Below are 16,152 nucleotides of genomic sequence, written 5' to 3' on the forward strand. Positions count from 1 at the left end.
ATTATTTTGTTTTATTATATATTCTGCTTTAATTCTATTTTAATACTGGTTTTTATTTTCTTTTACTTTTTAAATTCTACTGTAATTTCTCTGTATTCAGGTTCAATTCCCTGCTCAGGCAGCCACACTGTAACTTAAAAAATGACTCACTCAGAGCCACAGATGCAAATGTTTGCTGAGGAAATCCTAATGGAATTGCGCATTAAAGGAACACTACATAATATTTTAACTTTAAAATTACAGCTTCACACTCATTGTGATGTTTTCTGACGTGTATTTATTTGGTAAAAAAGCCTCTGCTTTTGCTTCTCCACCCAGTAAACATTTAGCCGTTGATTCAACGTTGAAATAACGTAATGACTGCCGTCTAATCAACGTTCTCTTAAGGTTGAAAATGAACGTTGAAAAGACGTTCAAACACAGACATTGAAAAGACGACTATTAGACGTATTGTGGACGTCCATTGACGTTATTAATTGGTCCCGAAATAAATTACTTGTATAAAACGCGTTTTGGACGTCCACTGACGTTATCGATTGGTCACCACTTAACTAACTTATTAAGATGGAATTTGGACGTCCATTGACGTTTAAAGTAAGTCCTTGACGGACAGATGATTTTTGGCCTATTTTGAACGTCCAGGGACGTTCCTTGTTTACTGGGCAGGCTCAGCACAGCAGAAATTGTACTATGTAACATTTGGAGTAGGGTAGGAAACCACACGCTCCTCCTGTTTCTTTCAGTAAAGTGCTATAAAAACAAACATGAGCATAAAACCAAAATCTTACCTAGTGTTCCTTTAAGTGTCCTGTTTGTTTCTCTTCCACAGGAGAGCTGTGATGGACAGGGCGTCCTCTGAGGAACTGACCCCACAACAGTCTTCACACTTTAAACTAGACACACTGCCTCAGTGAGCCCGAGCCAGAGCCAGAGTCTGAGTCTGAGTCTAAACTCAGCTTGAACGATGCGTGTGGACTACCCTCACACAACCCCATCCTCACCTGGCTGCGACCACACACCACAAGGAAGCACCTCTCTCTCTGGTGTGGAAACATCTGGAGCCAGTTTTGAGGAGAATAATTCTTATGTTCTAAAAGGTAGAGACTTTAAAATGTGATGGAGGAGGACGTCAAAATGGATTCAGAGCGAGGGGTTTAAAGCTCATCTTCGGTTAACAGGATCAATACAATGAAACCCCAGCTCACTCTAGAGAACTCCATCATCCATGTGCTTTCCCAAACGTCTTAGTCCTTTGTTGGCTTTTCAAACTGTGAGCGTTTAGATGTTTTTTGAATAAAGGTTTGATCCGTATCGTCCTGCCGTCTTGTGTCTTTATGGTTGTCCACTTGAGATGCTGCTTATGATGTTAATGGATTAATTACATATTAGACACTTAGAGAAAATACAGCCCTGGCTCTAATTAATATCTCTTCTGCTGTTTACACGTTTAGATTTGAGATTGAAACCACAAATACTCCAAAAACTATTGTGGAACAATGCAGACGGCAGGAAAAAGGCACCAAAGCAAATGATTACAATCATCATATTCAACGTGGCACAGGTTTTACACCAGAGGCCCTTCCTGACACCTCTCTCCTATTCTTCCGGACATGAGAGTGGCACTACAAGCTCCAGCGTGTGCAAACCCAGTGGCAGGGTCGGTTTCACAGTGGACAATGGAACAAAACCCACACTCCTCACAGCGACCCAAGTGAAAAACTGAACCCAGGACGTCAATACACTGAAGCCGTTTGACAGAGACACCCAGGACCACCCTTTATAAGTCACATTTAAACACTATCACAAGTGATCTGTGTATTTTAAAGCCATGTCCCCACTCTACAGCAGAAATAAACCTGCTTTCTCTGGACAGTCCTCACTCAGAGCAGTTAAGAGTTCAGCACAATGACACAACTGAGGTAAATAACAGCCTTTCAACCTCAAACCCACTAAAGGCCACCTCACTCTCTCTCTTTCCGACACGGTACAGGCCAATGTTCATCAATGGCGCCCTCTTCTGGTTAAAGAGGAGATTACACCATTGGGGTTAGCCCCAGATTTTCATTCACTTTCTGAAACTGCTTCATCCTGGTTAGGGTAACAGTGTCTGGACAATGTCCATCACACACCTCTCTCACACTCACACATGTGAATAACTTCACACACCACCCAAAGATTCAATATGAAAAAGTGTTTATTAAATTGTACAAGACAAGCTGGATTTACACTGTGAAAAATGAATTGGAATTTTAAATGTGTTCCTTAGAAATGCAACCACAGTCCAGTTCATGCCACATTTACACCCAGTGACACCCACATAATCAATAATCGAGACTGTCCCCTCACTTTGCTGCCTCGGTGTTGGAACATAGCTGGTAGGATTTGATAGCAACACCGAGTACTGATGTTGGAGGATTAGTTCTGAATCACAAATGCCACTGCACAGCTGTACATGAGCCTGACTTTAGTGGCGTATGGGGCTGTGGAACCGCATTCTCTCCCGTGGTGGAGCGCCGTCCTTAACCTTCAGGACGCATAAGAACGGAGTTTGAGATTCAGATCTAATCTTCCAGCGTCTGTATCTGAGCTTAAACAGTTAACTTCAATCCAATCCTCACAGAAAATTGTTCCAAAACCTGGTGCACACAGAAACACAAAGGGACAATCGACCTGTTAATACCTTTCATTTTTAAAAAAATGTTGGATGATGTGGAGTTATCCTACATCAAAGGGATTCGACTTTATTTGAAAAATACATAGGAACTACTCCTGATTCACAAACCCAGACCGTCACAAACGAACTGAAACCCAGCCGTGATTAAGGCATTTTTTTTAGGAACCTTAATTGTTTCAGAAATAAATGTTAAAACACAACACATGAGTCTCCTCCACATCTGGGTCGAGGTTCTGGAAGCTGTGGGGAGCAGAGCCCAAGTGCATTTCTCAATCCAACATGGCTCTGATTAAACCTGTACAGCCCTTAAGAACCCAGAGCTATGACTGAAGACACACACTGTAACATGATTAAGGTGGAAGTCAGTCACTTCACACTGACAGTGGGTTACCTGCACGTATCCAAGAACCTACACTAAACATGAGTGTTCTCTATGGAGTATAACACTGGGGCTTTCACTGACAAATCAGGTTTCAATCTCATGAGTGCTCCAAAAAGTCAGTCATAAGTAGTTTCGTTGATAAAATGAAGGAATGCTCCACTGCTGCAAAGATTTGACTCACTGTGGGGGAGAGAGAGAAGGTGAAAAAAACAAACAAACATGTGCAGCTGCTCTGCCGAGATTCAAAACAGGACAACCTTACATTTAATGTGGATGCATCTTTGGTTGCTTTTCCTGAAAATATCACCAAGGTGCGCCGTGTCCAGAGAACTCTGTGGTTGAAACACACTGAAAGGCTTGAGTTTACAGTGGCTTTTAAAAGAAAAGAAAAAAATCTCTTGTCCCCCTCAGACAAAACACTGATTTGGAGATTATTGCTATAGATGCAGCAAAACCTTTATTTAACACTAGATCCTTTTACGTCATCATAATTAGGCAATTTGATCAGACGGCAGACATGATTTGTTCCTTTAAAAGACTCTTTTTTTTTTTTTTTATTAAACTCCATCGTCTCTCTGTTTTCTGACTGAGCGAATCGCTGAGAAAAATCCAGCTCATGCACAGGAAGCCGTACACTTAAGGTCGCGAGTATTCACTGAATACCACAATAATCCACAGGAAGGCTCCAGAAGATGAGGGCCACGGTCGTCGTCGTCATTGTTTCGGCAGGGGTCTTCTAAACAGCAGGATGTGAGGCTCTGGAGGAAAAACACAGGAGTTTTAGGGGAGATCTTTTGACCATTTCCTCTGAAATGATGGAAGTTTGCTCTCCCGTCACTGCAGTAACCGGTAGAGTACTCCTCCAGGAAGAATTTACACTAGATTTTGGAACACTTTTGTGAGGATTTGGAGGCTTTTGGCTACAGGAACTTTACTGAAGTCAGAAACTGAGGACGGAAGATTTATTCGGACTCGCTAACACAACTCCAACTCATTTCAAAAGTACAGTTACAATTTACAACACTCACTGTTCATGTTTAGCATTGTGTAGTTTGACCCTAGGCTCGTGTGCAGCTGCACCAGAGAGTCCCATTTTATTTTATACCTCTCTAAGCCCAATTGTATGATTATACAAGCTGTGTGCACAACTGAATATCTGTATTCTCAGTAGAGGGCACTTTAAAAGGACCCGACACGATCTGTTCATAAGGGTGACAATGGGGAACCATACATAGACATCACAGACGTGAACAGAAGATACAGAGTCTCTGCTGAAGCTACCAGAGAGCTCCCCCAGGGGGAGCCTGTGTTTTGGCAGGTAAAGCTACTTAGCAGTTCTGTGCATGCTCAGATCCACAATCTTCAATATTTTCATTATAAAATTGTCTTCCTCAGGTGCATTATACAGTCTTAGGCTACTGTTAATACTTCTGTTGGGAGCACTTTCTAATATGGCATTTTTAGCCTATTATAATATCCATCTACTGTTTTATTTAGGCAGCTGTACCTATTAACGTACACTATCGGTGTCAGTTTTTTCGGCTCTACGCGACTCGGCATGATTAAAGCTTGTCACTTTTATGCTGGCAGGTCTCCCCCGCGAAACTGAGGCGGTGGTAAAGTAAGGCGCTGTTTACTCATTGTGTATTTGCGTGTTATTGCTTTTTGGATTGAACATGGCTCCGCCCCCAGTTCTCACAGATCAGTTACTTGTTGCACGTTCGGCTTTCACTGGAAATTTGTGTCTGCCGTCGGCCCGAGGAGCGTCTAAACCTCTTCAAAACGCCTTGAGGTAAAGTTATGAGCTGCCGTTGTGAGCCCGTGAAAGCTGCTGTAATTTAAGAGATTTTACAACTGGTGGATTTGAATGAGCTCTGCATTTCGTGGTGATTGATTGGTTTCTGTGGTCAGTCAGTGCTCTGCAGGGTTTACACGTCACCATTTAGTGCCTACTCAGCTCGGTTGGAACCTGGAGTGAACTGGGACTGAAAAAGTACCCGGGTCCAGGGACCAAGACCAGGTTTGGCCCATGGAAAAGCAAAAGAGTCGAGTCGGTTCTATGGAGAGGAAAAGCGCCATATGGTAGCACTTTTGACCAGGAAGCAAAACTCATCAGAACACTGACTGTCCTCTTTGAAAAATGCATAACAGGCCAAGCATGTGACCAGAATGAATTTCAACATACCAGTGTCTGAATAAAATAAGATTCTGTGTGTTCATGTCTACTATCAACACAACACAAAATATTGTATAATAGTTTATGTAAATCGACTTAATTTAATTCTGTTGGTAAGTAAAATGACGTGTCGCTTTCCTCAAAAATTAGCCCGTCACATTGGACTGTTTATTAAACTGGCAGCTGGCAGCATCCAAAATGTGATGTTTTCTGCTCATTTAGGTTTGTTCCACTGTTTTTGGGTCACTGCAGAAAAGTATGAGATGCAGTTTTTCAGAGTGTCTCTGTATTGTAACTGTATGTAAGAGTAAATGACAGTGATCAGTATTTCACTATATGATGTCAGAGGAGAAGAATGATTTAAAGCACTGTTCTAAAAGGGCTAAAGATAACGAATATCTGACACTAATATTTTCATCATGATAAAGCTCATTTTGTCCTCTCTTGTTTATACCTAAATGCACTGAATATAAAACAGCACATTCTAAATATTTGTGTAAAATATGAAGAAATGTAACGAGAGTGATTAATCGTGTTTAACTACACAGACTGGTACATATATAAACAAACAAATACAAACATTTTTTTCCTTTCAATCCTCCTTTTCCTCCATAACTCCTCTACCTAGAAAGATTTACCGATTACAGATAGAAATAGATCTATCAGTATTCTCCGAGATCATAATTCCTGAATGCTTTTTATCTCAGGAAAAATAGAGAATTTCATTGATTGTCTGATGGAGAGCATATTCTGTAACTGGCCAAGCCCAACTTTGTGGATCATCTTTTCGCAGCCCTGCTTTATCACATGATACTGACCAGGTTCATGAATCATATAATGCACCCATCCGAGAGACTGCTGCACTCCCAGCCTTCTCCACTCATCCTCAGACATCAGGTGAGACTTGGGCACCTGTTTGGCCAACTCTCGGGGCAAAACAACATGTCTGACAGGCAAAAGAAGAGAGCACAAGGATTAGAAGAAAGCAGCAGATGCAGTAAACACACAGCCTAACAGTGCAACAAAAAGTATTAAAGGCCCTTACAAAGAGGCCACAAAATTGTTAGGTTTCGTCATGTAAATACTTTTAACACAGTTCAGATGTTAAGATCCAAAATCCAGTAAATGACTGGTAAAAAGAAACATCTACAACTCTAAATGTCACTGATCAACAAACACAGAATTAATGTCTGAGGTTACACTGGTGCTGCGCTGGACCTCTCTGACACTAAGGTAGCTAAGAGAAGTCTAATAAAAGTAAAGTATTTGTCCTTAAATGGGACATACCATTAAGGAATCTGAAGCCTACCAACCCACACACTGCGAGACAATTGTGTTATTGAAACAGGTGAACTTCAGTAACAGCAAGGCATCCCACTGAACCCGCCTAGTGCAGTTGTTCCCAAATAAAATGACTGTGTTTAACAGCTCCTATAGGCGTCCCAGACAAAAAAAAATTAATAAAAAGCTTCCTGAGAGAAAAAGCCTAAAACCCACACATTGGCTCTGCAGAAATTACACATTTATGCCCCCACAACTCTTCAGCGACTGGTAGGAAGTTGTGGCTTGAGAAAACTCATCACACTGCTGCACGGTTAGCTCTCACAAACGTGTCCATCTATTGCTAGCAGTGTGTAGCTCATTTGAGAGTGTAGTCCACCTGTTGCTGTGCATATCTTACTCTGTTATTCAATTGTCAGGACCACCTGGCATTATTTGAGTGGACAGTAGATTTTATTTAGGTAAACGTTCTCAGCACTGCAGACACTGGTGTGGTGGTACGTTTTAAACCAGCTTGACGTCAATGCTGGACTGAACAATCCACCAACCCGAATTATTCTGGCAGTAGGGTCCAGTAGCAAGTGTCCACTGATGGACGACTAGAGCACAACTAACACACACTGTGCAGCGACAGATGAGCTACTGTCTCTGACTCTACATCTACAAGGTGGACCAACGAGGGAGGAGTGTCTCACAGAGTGGACAGAGAGTGGACACAGGGTTTAAAAACTCCAGCAGCCACTGCTGTGTCTGATCCACTCTACACCAGCACAACACACACTAACACACCACCACCACGTCAGTGTCACTGCTCTGTGGTGGTCCTGACCATTGAAGGACGGGGTGGGCCTAAAAAGTATGCAGAGCAACGGATGGACTAGTGTGTAACTGTAGAACTACAAAGCGCTACAGTTTGGTCAGTGGAGCTGAGAGAATGGACAGTGAGTGTGAAAATAAAATAGGTAATTGTGACGTTGAGGTTGGTCGGTGTAAGTTATCGATAGTAAGCCTAAAAGAAAAACTCGTCGACTCCATGCAGGACGGCCCGAACAAACCTAGCTAGCTAACACTATCTAACCCGACAAACAAAACAGAGACAACTGTCAAAACCGGGATTAAACAGTGGCTCACAGTTCGTTAATTCGGTCAGAAAAGGCACAGATCTAATCTACCCACACAGGGATATTACACCGCAGAGCTAAAGCTCGCCTTCTTATTCGAAGTTCTGGTTCTACCTTAAATTTAAGGTGGAATTTAAGAAATACAACTTCATTCTCGTTGTTTTTTTCACTTTACCTGTACTCATAGTGGTCGTCGTTGTATTTATCAGAGTAGTAGATTTGTTTGTGCGCCATTTCAAAACCGAGCGACAACTTTTATTCAGACTAATGCAAAAATCAAAATAAATTTCGGTGAGTTTAAACAGCGTCTGAAATCTGAACGCCACGGCTTTTGAACGTCCGCTTCAAACAAAATGTCCTTCCTCTGATTGGACGCTGAGGACTCACGTGACACTAAAGCGAAACCATGACTGGTCGAGGCTCAACCCGCGAAAGAAAGAGCGACGCGGGGGGCTCCGTCGTAATTAGCTTAGTTCCCACTATGTAGGGCACTAAACAACTCCGCGGAGATATCGCTTTTACAACCAGAAAATGCACAAACGATTCAGTGCCCGTGCAGAATGACGCTTGGGAGTGTCTACCGAGGCAATAATAAGATGTTAAAGCCACATTCTGACTTTTGAAGTCCACTATTAAAGGGAGCATGGAGGCCTTTGGGACGCACCCCAATGTTCTTAATGTACTTTAGCCCACGTTATAACAAATTTTGAAAGCAAATTTTATTCGTCTTTTAACGTGGTACTTGATAAAACATTAATGTAACCAGTGTTTATTTGTTATAATATTTCTGTATTAAACTCTGCGTATTAATGATCTTAAGTGACAGATCATTATATCACTGTGTAAGGGCAGGCAGAACCACACATTCTCTACTCATGTCGCTTCAAGTTCATAGATGTGGGGTTGACAGGGCCTATACTTATATGCTGGAAAGTTGTGTCATCGTCAAGTAAAGCCCATGTTTGTGTGGTATATTTTGAGAACACATTAAAAACGTTACTACGTGAATGACCATAAGTGTGGAAGCAAATCTGTCTCATCAGACTTTGAACTATCACCACCTTTGAATTTGTAGCACATTTTTTTTTTGCACTGAAATTATGAATATAATCGCTCTTGAATTGAACTCGTGAATTTTCAAGAACACGTTTTCACTGTTATTATTTAAGGGTTAATAAATTCAGTTTAAAAAATTCAAGCTCAAAAAAATTCAAACAATATATTTTGAAGTTGCTCAAATTCGGGAGACGAAATTCAGATTCCAAAATACGAGTTACAAAAAATTCAGAGTCACATCCGGGTCACCAAGGATGAGCAATCGATTCATTTGGATTTTCATTTTCACCTTAAATGCTGCAGTAGTTCCATCCTGTCGCCGCTAGGTGGCGAAATACGAACACAACTTCCACACCATGGATAAACTACACGTTTAGCTTCCTTTAGCGGATATTATCTCTTTGTTCAAAGTGTCTCAAAAATCTGAAAGGCTCATTGAAGACACAATATAACAGACTATTGATGTCCTGAAGATGAAGAAATTCTACTGTGGAATTTTTTTGTAATGGCCCAGTGAGATTACACTTAAGATTAATGTAAACTAAGAAATTGCTGTACACTTAAGTCTATACATTACTGCACATTAGTAAGACTACACTTATAAATATTATAATCAATCACAAGCTCTGGAAAAAAATGCTATAGTGCACACACAGGACATTTTAGAGGAGAGAAGAGCAAACACAGGGCCAGAAACATTATGTTCTGGCAAGGTATGAGTCGGCAGATAGAAGACACTGATGAGGTTTGAGATGCCAAACACACCACAGCTCCAATCAGAAAGAGCCAATGCTCACACAGGCTGTCCCTGAGTACCCACGGCAAACTGTAGCAGCAGAATGGTTCATTTGAAACTCAGAGAACTACATAATTATGTGACGACCTGAGGAAGAAATCGAATGCCTGCAAAACATCACCACAGCTGCCACCTGTCAGGACCGGGCGGACTGATGGAGACGGACGCAAATGAGTTTCAAACAGACTTGACTAAAAGGGTACCGGCTTCAAGGGGAAAGAGAGCTGTTTTGTCTTTTGAAAAATATACTTGTTGTTACTTCTTTTTTGAAAATGAGGAACTTTTCATAAACTGGCAGTTGCCCAAAATATGACCACAGAAAAATCCTGCTGACTTAAGTATTAATTCTTTAATACTCACTTCACACTCTTATATGTTACATGTCTCAGTCGTCCTGGGTAGTGATAATCCTACGGAGACAACACACAGGAGGTAGGTGACATCAGATCTACTTGACACTGACATGAAACACCTGTACAGTCAGATAATATTACTTTAGATGACAAAACTGTCCCATCAGAGAGGTCTAGGGATCCAGTTTCATAAAAATCTATTATTTTTAGAGATATATTTATTAATTAATTAATTTTACTGCAGAGTATGAGTTGTGTTGTATTTATGTCTAAATTACATTTAAAAACATTATTATATTCCATTCAACAAAAATGACCCAATTTAATTAACTCCCAATGTAATGATACAGTGATGAAAATTTAATCCTGGATCAGGAGAAAGCTCCAATGAGAAGTTTCTTTTGGCAACGGGATATAAGCAAATGAATTTCAGGAATTTACCGTGTGGGAAATGTGTTTCCTTAAACATAGTAACAATCATTCATTCTGAAAGGCAAAGTATAGCTAGTTCCACAGGTGTGAGTGACTGGGTGAGTGTGTGTGACTGGTTGAGTGTGTGAGTAACTAGGAGAGTGTGTGAAACTGTCCACAGGTTTGTGTAATTTTATGAATTTGGTTTAATACAGAATATAGTTTAGATACAAAATTAAGACATTTACACAAAGATCAGTGTGTTTTCTCTGTGTCCGCGTGGGTTTCCTCCGGGTGCTCCAGTTTCCCCCCACACTCCAAAAACACACGTTAGTAGGTGGATTGGAGACTCAGAATTGTCCGTAGGTGTGAGTGTGTGTGTTGTCCTGTGAAGGACTGGCGCCCCCTCCAGGGTGATTCAGGGTAGACGGACCCACTGCGACCCTGAACTGGATAAGGGTTACAGACAATGAATAAATGAACACACAGATCAGCATCTGTTATCAATATTGATTTTAAGATTAAGAATAAGGGGACTTTAATATTGGATGTATTTTTTCCTGACAAAGCAGATGTGGATGTAGAGAAAGGTACACAGCCCTGGAGGCAGAGCACAATTTCCTCCCTGATTATAAGCATGACTCTCCCTATTAGCTAGGACTTCCCCAGTCACACATAACAACCCCAGCACGTGAAAGCGAAGATCATGTGGGAGACATGTGAAACCGACTTCCAGATTTGTACTGAATTTGCTGAACGCCAATGAAACTCAACACGCATGGAGGAGAACACTAAATTCCCAGAGCAGTTATGTCATGTGACAGACACCTACACTGGCTAGCAATGTGTTTGTACTAAGGGGAGAGGGAAGAGAGAGAGAAACACTGCGCTGTCTTGTATTCCTGGCCTTGAATGGCCTGACAAGTCAGTGTCCACACATACACACTGTATGACAGTTATGACTGGCAGCAATTATGACTAATATGATGTCTGATGTCATTATTAATTTGACAATTAGAAAAAAAAAGAAGCAGAAGCATCACATTTTTCTTACTGTAGATAAAAACATATACCAAAGGAATAAAAGCACAAATACAGCAATTGTCACATAGAACAGAATGGACAGACTGTATGTATATCAGATGAGTTATACATTAACAGCAGGCAATTCAGCTTTTAACTGACAAAAAAAAAAAAAGACGATTGCCTTCATTCATTCATTGCCTGTCAGCCCTTATCTAGTTCAGGGCAGTGGTGGGTCCGGTGCCTACCCGGATTCACAAGAAACAAGGTGGGAAGACACCCTGGAGGGTGCGCAAGTCCATCACAGGACGACACACACTCACACATTCACTCACACCTACGGACACGTTTGAGTCTCCAATACACCTACCAACGTGTGTTTTTGGACCGTGGGAGGAAACCGCAGCATGCGGAGGAAACCCACGCAGACACAGGGGGAACACACCACACTCCTCACAGACAGTCACCTGGAGGAAACCCACGCAGACACAGGGAGAACACACCACACTCCACACCGACAGTCACCCGGAGGAAACCCACGCAGACACAGGGTGAACACACCACACTCCTCACAGACAGTCACCCGGAGGAAACCCACGCAGACACAGGGAGAACACACCACACTCCTCACAGACAGTCACCCGGAGGAAACCCACGCAGACACAGGGAGAACACACCACACTCCTCACAGACAGTCACCCGGAGGAAACCCACGCAGACACAGGGAGAACACACCACACTCCTCACAGACAGTCACCCGGAGGAAACCCACGCAGACACAGGGAGAACACACCACACTCCTCACAGACAGCCACCCGGAGGAAACCCACGCAGACACAGGGAGAGCACACCACACTCCTCACAGACAGTCACTCGGAGAAAACCCACACAGACACAGGGAGAACACACCACACTCCTCACAGACAGTCACCCAGAGGAAACCCACACAGACACAGGGAGAACACACCACACTCCTCACAGACAGTCACCCGGAGGAAACCCACGCAGACACAGGGAGAACACACCACACTCCTCACAGACAGTCACCCGGAGGAAACCCACGCAGACACAGGGAGAACACACCACACTCCTCACAGACAGTCACCCGGAGGAAACCCACGCAGACACAGGGAGAACACACCACACTCCTCACAGACAGTCACCCGGAGGAAACCCACGCAGACACAGGGACAACACACCACCCTCCTCACAGACAGTCACCCAGAGGAAACCCACGCAGACACAGGGAGAACACACCACACTCCTCCCAGACAGTCACCCGGAGGAAACCCACGCAGACACAGGGAGAGCACACCACACTCCTCACAGACAGTCACCCGGAGGAAACCCACACAGACACAGGGAGAACACACCACACTCCTCACAGACAGTCACCCAGAGGAAACCCACGCAGACACAGGGAGAGCACACCACACTCCTCACAGACAGTCACCCGGAGGAAACCCACGCAGACACAGGGAGAGCACACCACACTCCTCACAGACAGTCACCCGGAGGAAACCCACGCAGACACAGGGAGAACACACCACACTCCTCACAGACAGTCACCCGGAGGAAACCCACGCAGACACAGGGAGAACACACCACACTCCTCACAGACAGTAACCCGGAGGAAACCCACGCAGACACAGAGAGAACACACCACACTCCTCACAGACAGCCACCCGGAGGAAACCCACGCAGACACAGGGAGAACACACCACACTCCTTACAGACAGTCACCTGGAGGAAACCCACACAGACACAGAGAGAACACACCACACTCCTCTAAAACAGTCACCTGGAGCAGGACTCGAACCCATAACCTCCAGGTCCCTGGAGCTGTGTGTATTTAAATCTGTAAAGTCCCAGATCTGTTAGACATCTTTCTTCTGAATATTACACTGGGTGTTAAAATAGGTGAGTAATGGAGGATCTGAACTGAGCACCTCAATGTTTAAAAGGACAGTGAGCTTTGAGCAGACTTCACTAAAACCTCCAGTTCACCTGTTAGGTTTTTCTACTCTATTGTTCACAGCTATAGCAGTTCTGCTGGCTGTAACTCACAATGTTTCTGTTTATTCTCCATTGACTATCATTTGAGATAAAATGCTGAAAGGTATAATAGTCCATGAAAAAATTACTAAACTATGAGCCCTGTTTTGGGACATTTTGAAAGAGCCAACAAAATCAGGAATGTGTGATTTGTCAGTACTCTGGGCAGGACTAGTTTGTGAACAAAACGCTTCTCAAAATTCTATGGAAACTCTAGAAAAACAAAATCCCGCACGTTTGTGAAATTCCGCCCGGACATTTTTTTAAGTCTAAAAAACAGGACATGTCCGGGTAAAAGAGGACGTTTGGTCACCCTATATTTGTAGTACTATTACAGTCATATACACAATTGTTTTTGTGTGTTCTAGGTCCTCCTGCTGCTCTACAGTTGTCTCTCATCTACGCCAGAGAGATGACACCAAACCTCACGGGTTACCTACGCTTACTGCCTGAAGTTAGTTAAGAGTCAGTCTTCCTCTATTCACAGTAAGTAAAATAAAATTTTGAGTGTCACATTGTAATCATATTATGTTAGTACACCTTAGACATTTAATTTGTTTAATTTTTTGTGTTGTTTTAAGTCCATAGCATTGTTTCAACATGTCTGTCATGATGACACGATCACAAACTCTGTAAGTAACCACAACTGTTACTTTGTAAATTAACTTTTGGCATGATTTGGTTTCGTACATTGGGTTTTTGAATTTTAATAATTAAAATATTATGTAAAAAATAATTTATAAAAACGTATAAAACTCTGAGCAATGCAAAGTAGAGCCTTTTCAATTTTAGTATATTTAGTTAATAATGTTAAGTTAGTATCAAAACTACGTATTTATTTTGGCTTTATTTCTGATTTACCCTTAGATACATCTTTGGAGACTGATAGTCCCAATTATCCAGTGGTGGTCTGTAACGGAGCTCTCGTCCGTTTCATGCTGAGGACATTTTAGAGAACCAGGAACAAAAGCACAGACAATTTATATGGTTTTAAGGACTTTTTTATTCAACTCTCTGTGATCATGGTGGCGCCTGTCCAGCACACTTATTTTGTTGATGATTTCTACTTTGTGTAAGCATTATCTGGGCATATTTAACTGAAATAATAGTTTCAATGTGGGTCTGAAATGAGTTTGACTGACTGGTTTCTTCCAGCATGCCGGTGACCTGCTGTGAGTCACGGGCACAGGGGGTTGATGGGTTATGTAGTCCTGAGTGTGTGCTAAAGTTAGGATTGTACCATCCTCCATATTAAGCAGAGGGGTGTGAGTTCTCTCAAGTTTCCTACTTGTATTTTTTGTTTGTTATGTTATTGCATGAATGTTTTAAATAAGGGTTTGTTTAGTTAAAACAGCATTGAGTATTAAAAGTGGTTTTAATTGAATTAAGAAAGATAGGTTATGGTTAAACCCTACAATTTGTAAACTTACCTGTATTTGGGCCAGGCCTATAGCCTAAAGGTATTTAAGGGGGAACTCCGCCATTTTTCGGCTGGCTGGATGGGGATGCAGACCTTAGTATTTTGATTGATAAGATACTATATTAAGTGTTGATTTTCTTTGACTGTTGGTACTTGGGTGAAAATAAAACTTCTGGTGCATTGGAACTCCTGGTTGTGAATCAGTTTTCGACCACCACTCAGCTATCCTGCAACATGGTCCATGATGTCATGAAAGTTTATTCAACCACAAACCTGCAGATCTGCAAAAGCTATATACTACTGTTGTATATATGTAAATATGTCAACAATCTTACTGAAATTAAACAGGTATTGAATTTATTTTTTTTCTTGATTATTTTTCAGCTCATGGAGGATGGGCTCCCCCTTAAAGTCTGATTCCTTCCAAGTTTTTTTCCTGACAGTGTTGTTCCTTGCCACTGTTGCCAATGGCTTGCTTTTTGGGGGTTAGTGGATGCTCTGTGGATGCTGTGATGGATCTTACGTAGAATTTTCTTCATAATTTTGAAATTCTAATTATAATAAATTGATAAAAATGAAAACATCTATATGAAGTTAACAGCTGCTAGTAAGTTGACTAATTTCTAACCAATGTAAAATATAGTGGCAGTTTCTTTAACAAAAAGAGTATAAACATGTTTAGTTGAACTTGTGTCAATTGTTTACACATAGGTACGTATAAAAATATAAAATACATAAATAGATGGATAGACACCAGTAATAATGTAGTTGTATATTCATGAGCTAATCACACATTAACCTCCTTTACAATTAATCATTTTGAAACTTCACTACATTGTAGTGAACAGAAAGCTTCATTAGAGATAACAATTTTTATATATTACTGAATAGATTATATAATTTGAAATTGAAACACAAGGCAAATGTATTTAATAAAAGTGCCTTTCATCCTATTCATCATCGTCATCTTCTTTTCCGCTTTTCCATTTCAGGGTCACGGTGGCAACAGGGCGAGCAAAGAAGCCCAGATGTCTCTGTCCCTCGCAACATCCACCAATTCCTCCTGGGGGACCCCAAGAAGTTCCCAGGCCAGCCGGGAGATATAATCCCTCCAGCGTGTCCTGGGTCTACCATGGTACCATGGGGCCTCCTTCCAGTTGGATGCGCCTGGTATACCTCCAGTGGGAGGTGTCCAGGAGGCATCCTGATCAGATGCCCGAACCACCTCAACTGACTCCTCTCAACGCAAAGGAGCAGCGACTCTGCTCCGAGCTCCTCCCTAGTCACTGAGCTCCTCACCTGATCACGGATAGTTCGCCCAGCAACCCGTCGGAGAAAGCTCATTTCGGCCACTTGTATCCGCGATCTTGTTCTTTCGGTCATTACCCAGAGCTCATGACCATA

At 42.2% G+C, this 16,152-nt stretch overlaps 1 protein-coding gene and 1 long non-coding RNA gene across 3 annotated transcripts; one reads left to right on the forward strand and one right to left on the reverse strand.

The window, feature by feature from the left end:
* Window positions 1-2,196: 2,196 nt before the first annotated feature.
* zgc:86839 (Cyclin-dependent kinases regulatory subunit 2-like) lies at window positions 2,197-8,035 on the reverse strand. Of its 2 annotated transcripts, XR_010795502.1 has the most exons (4): window positions 7,810-8,035; window positions 6,051-6,178; window positions 3,319-3,814; window positions 2,197-3,236 (listed from the first exon to the last, which is right to left on the reverse strand). XR_010795502.1 is itself a non-coding variant. In XM_066646000.1 (3 exons), the coding sequence occupies exons 1-3, from the start codon at window positions 7,866-7,868 to the stop codon at window positions 3,771-3,773; spliced, it is 231 nt and encodes a 76-aa protein (XP_066502097.1). In that variant the 5' UTR covers window positions 7,869-8,035; the 3' UTR covers window positions 2,197-3,770. The 2 variants fall into 2 exon arrangements, 1 of the variants encoding a protein (XP_066502097.1); XM_066646000.1 differs by having other exon boundaries at window positions 2,197-3,814.
* Window positions 8,036-9,790: 1,755 nt separating this feature from the next.
* LOC136667960 (uncharacterized) lies at window positions 9,791-14,987 on the forward strand. The gene is made up of 4 exons (XR_010795452.1): window positions 9,791-9,918; window positions 13,697-13,814; window positions 13,910-13,960; window positions 14,196-14,987. It is a non-coding gene; the product is annotated as an uncharacterized lncRNA (long non-coding RNA).
* Window positions 14,988-16,152: the final 1,165 nt, after the last annotated feature.

Source organism: Hoplias malabaricus, chromosome 15 (assembly GCF_029633855.1).
Source record: "Hoplias malabaricus isolate fHopMal1 chromosome 15, fHopMal1.hap1, whole genome shotgun sequence".
NCBI classification, from domain to species: Eukaryota; Metazoa; Chordata; class Actinopteri; order Characiformes; family Erythrinidae; genus Hoplias; species Hoplias malabaricus.

Excerpts from the sequence above, each read along its gene's own strand:
- zgc:86839 (XM_066646000.1), bottom strand. The coding sequence starts at position 7,868 with ATGGCGCACAAACAAATCTACTACTCTGATAAATACAACGACGACCAC. Across the intron at positions 6,179-7,809 it reads GACGACCACTATGAGTACAG|ACATGTTGTTTTGCCCCGAG; the intron begins GTAAAGTGAAAA and ends TTTGCCTGTCAG. Across the intron at positions 3,815-6,050 it reads TTATATGATTCATGAACCTG|AGCCTCACATCCTGCTGTTT; the intron begins GTCAGTATCATG and ends TTTTTCCTCCAG.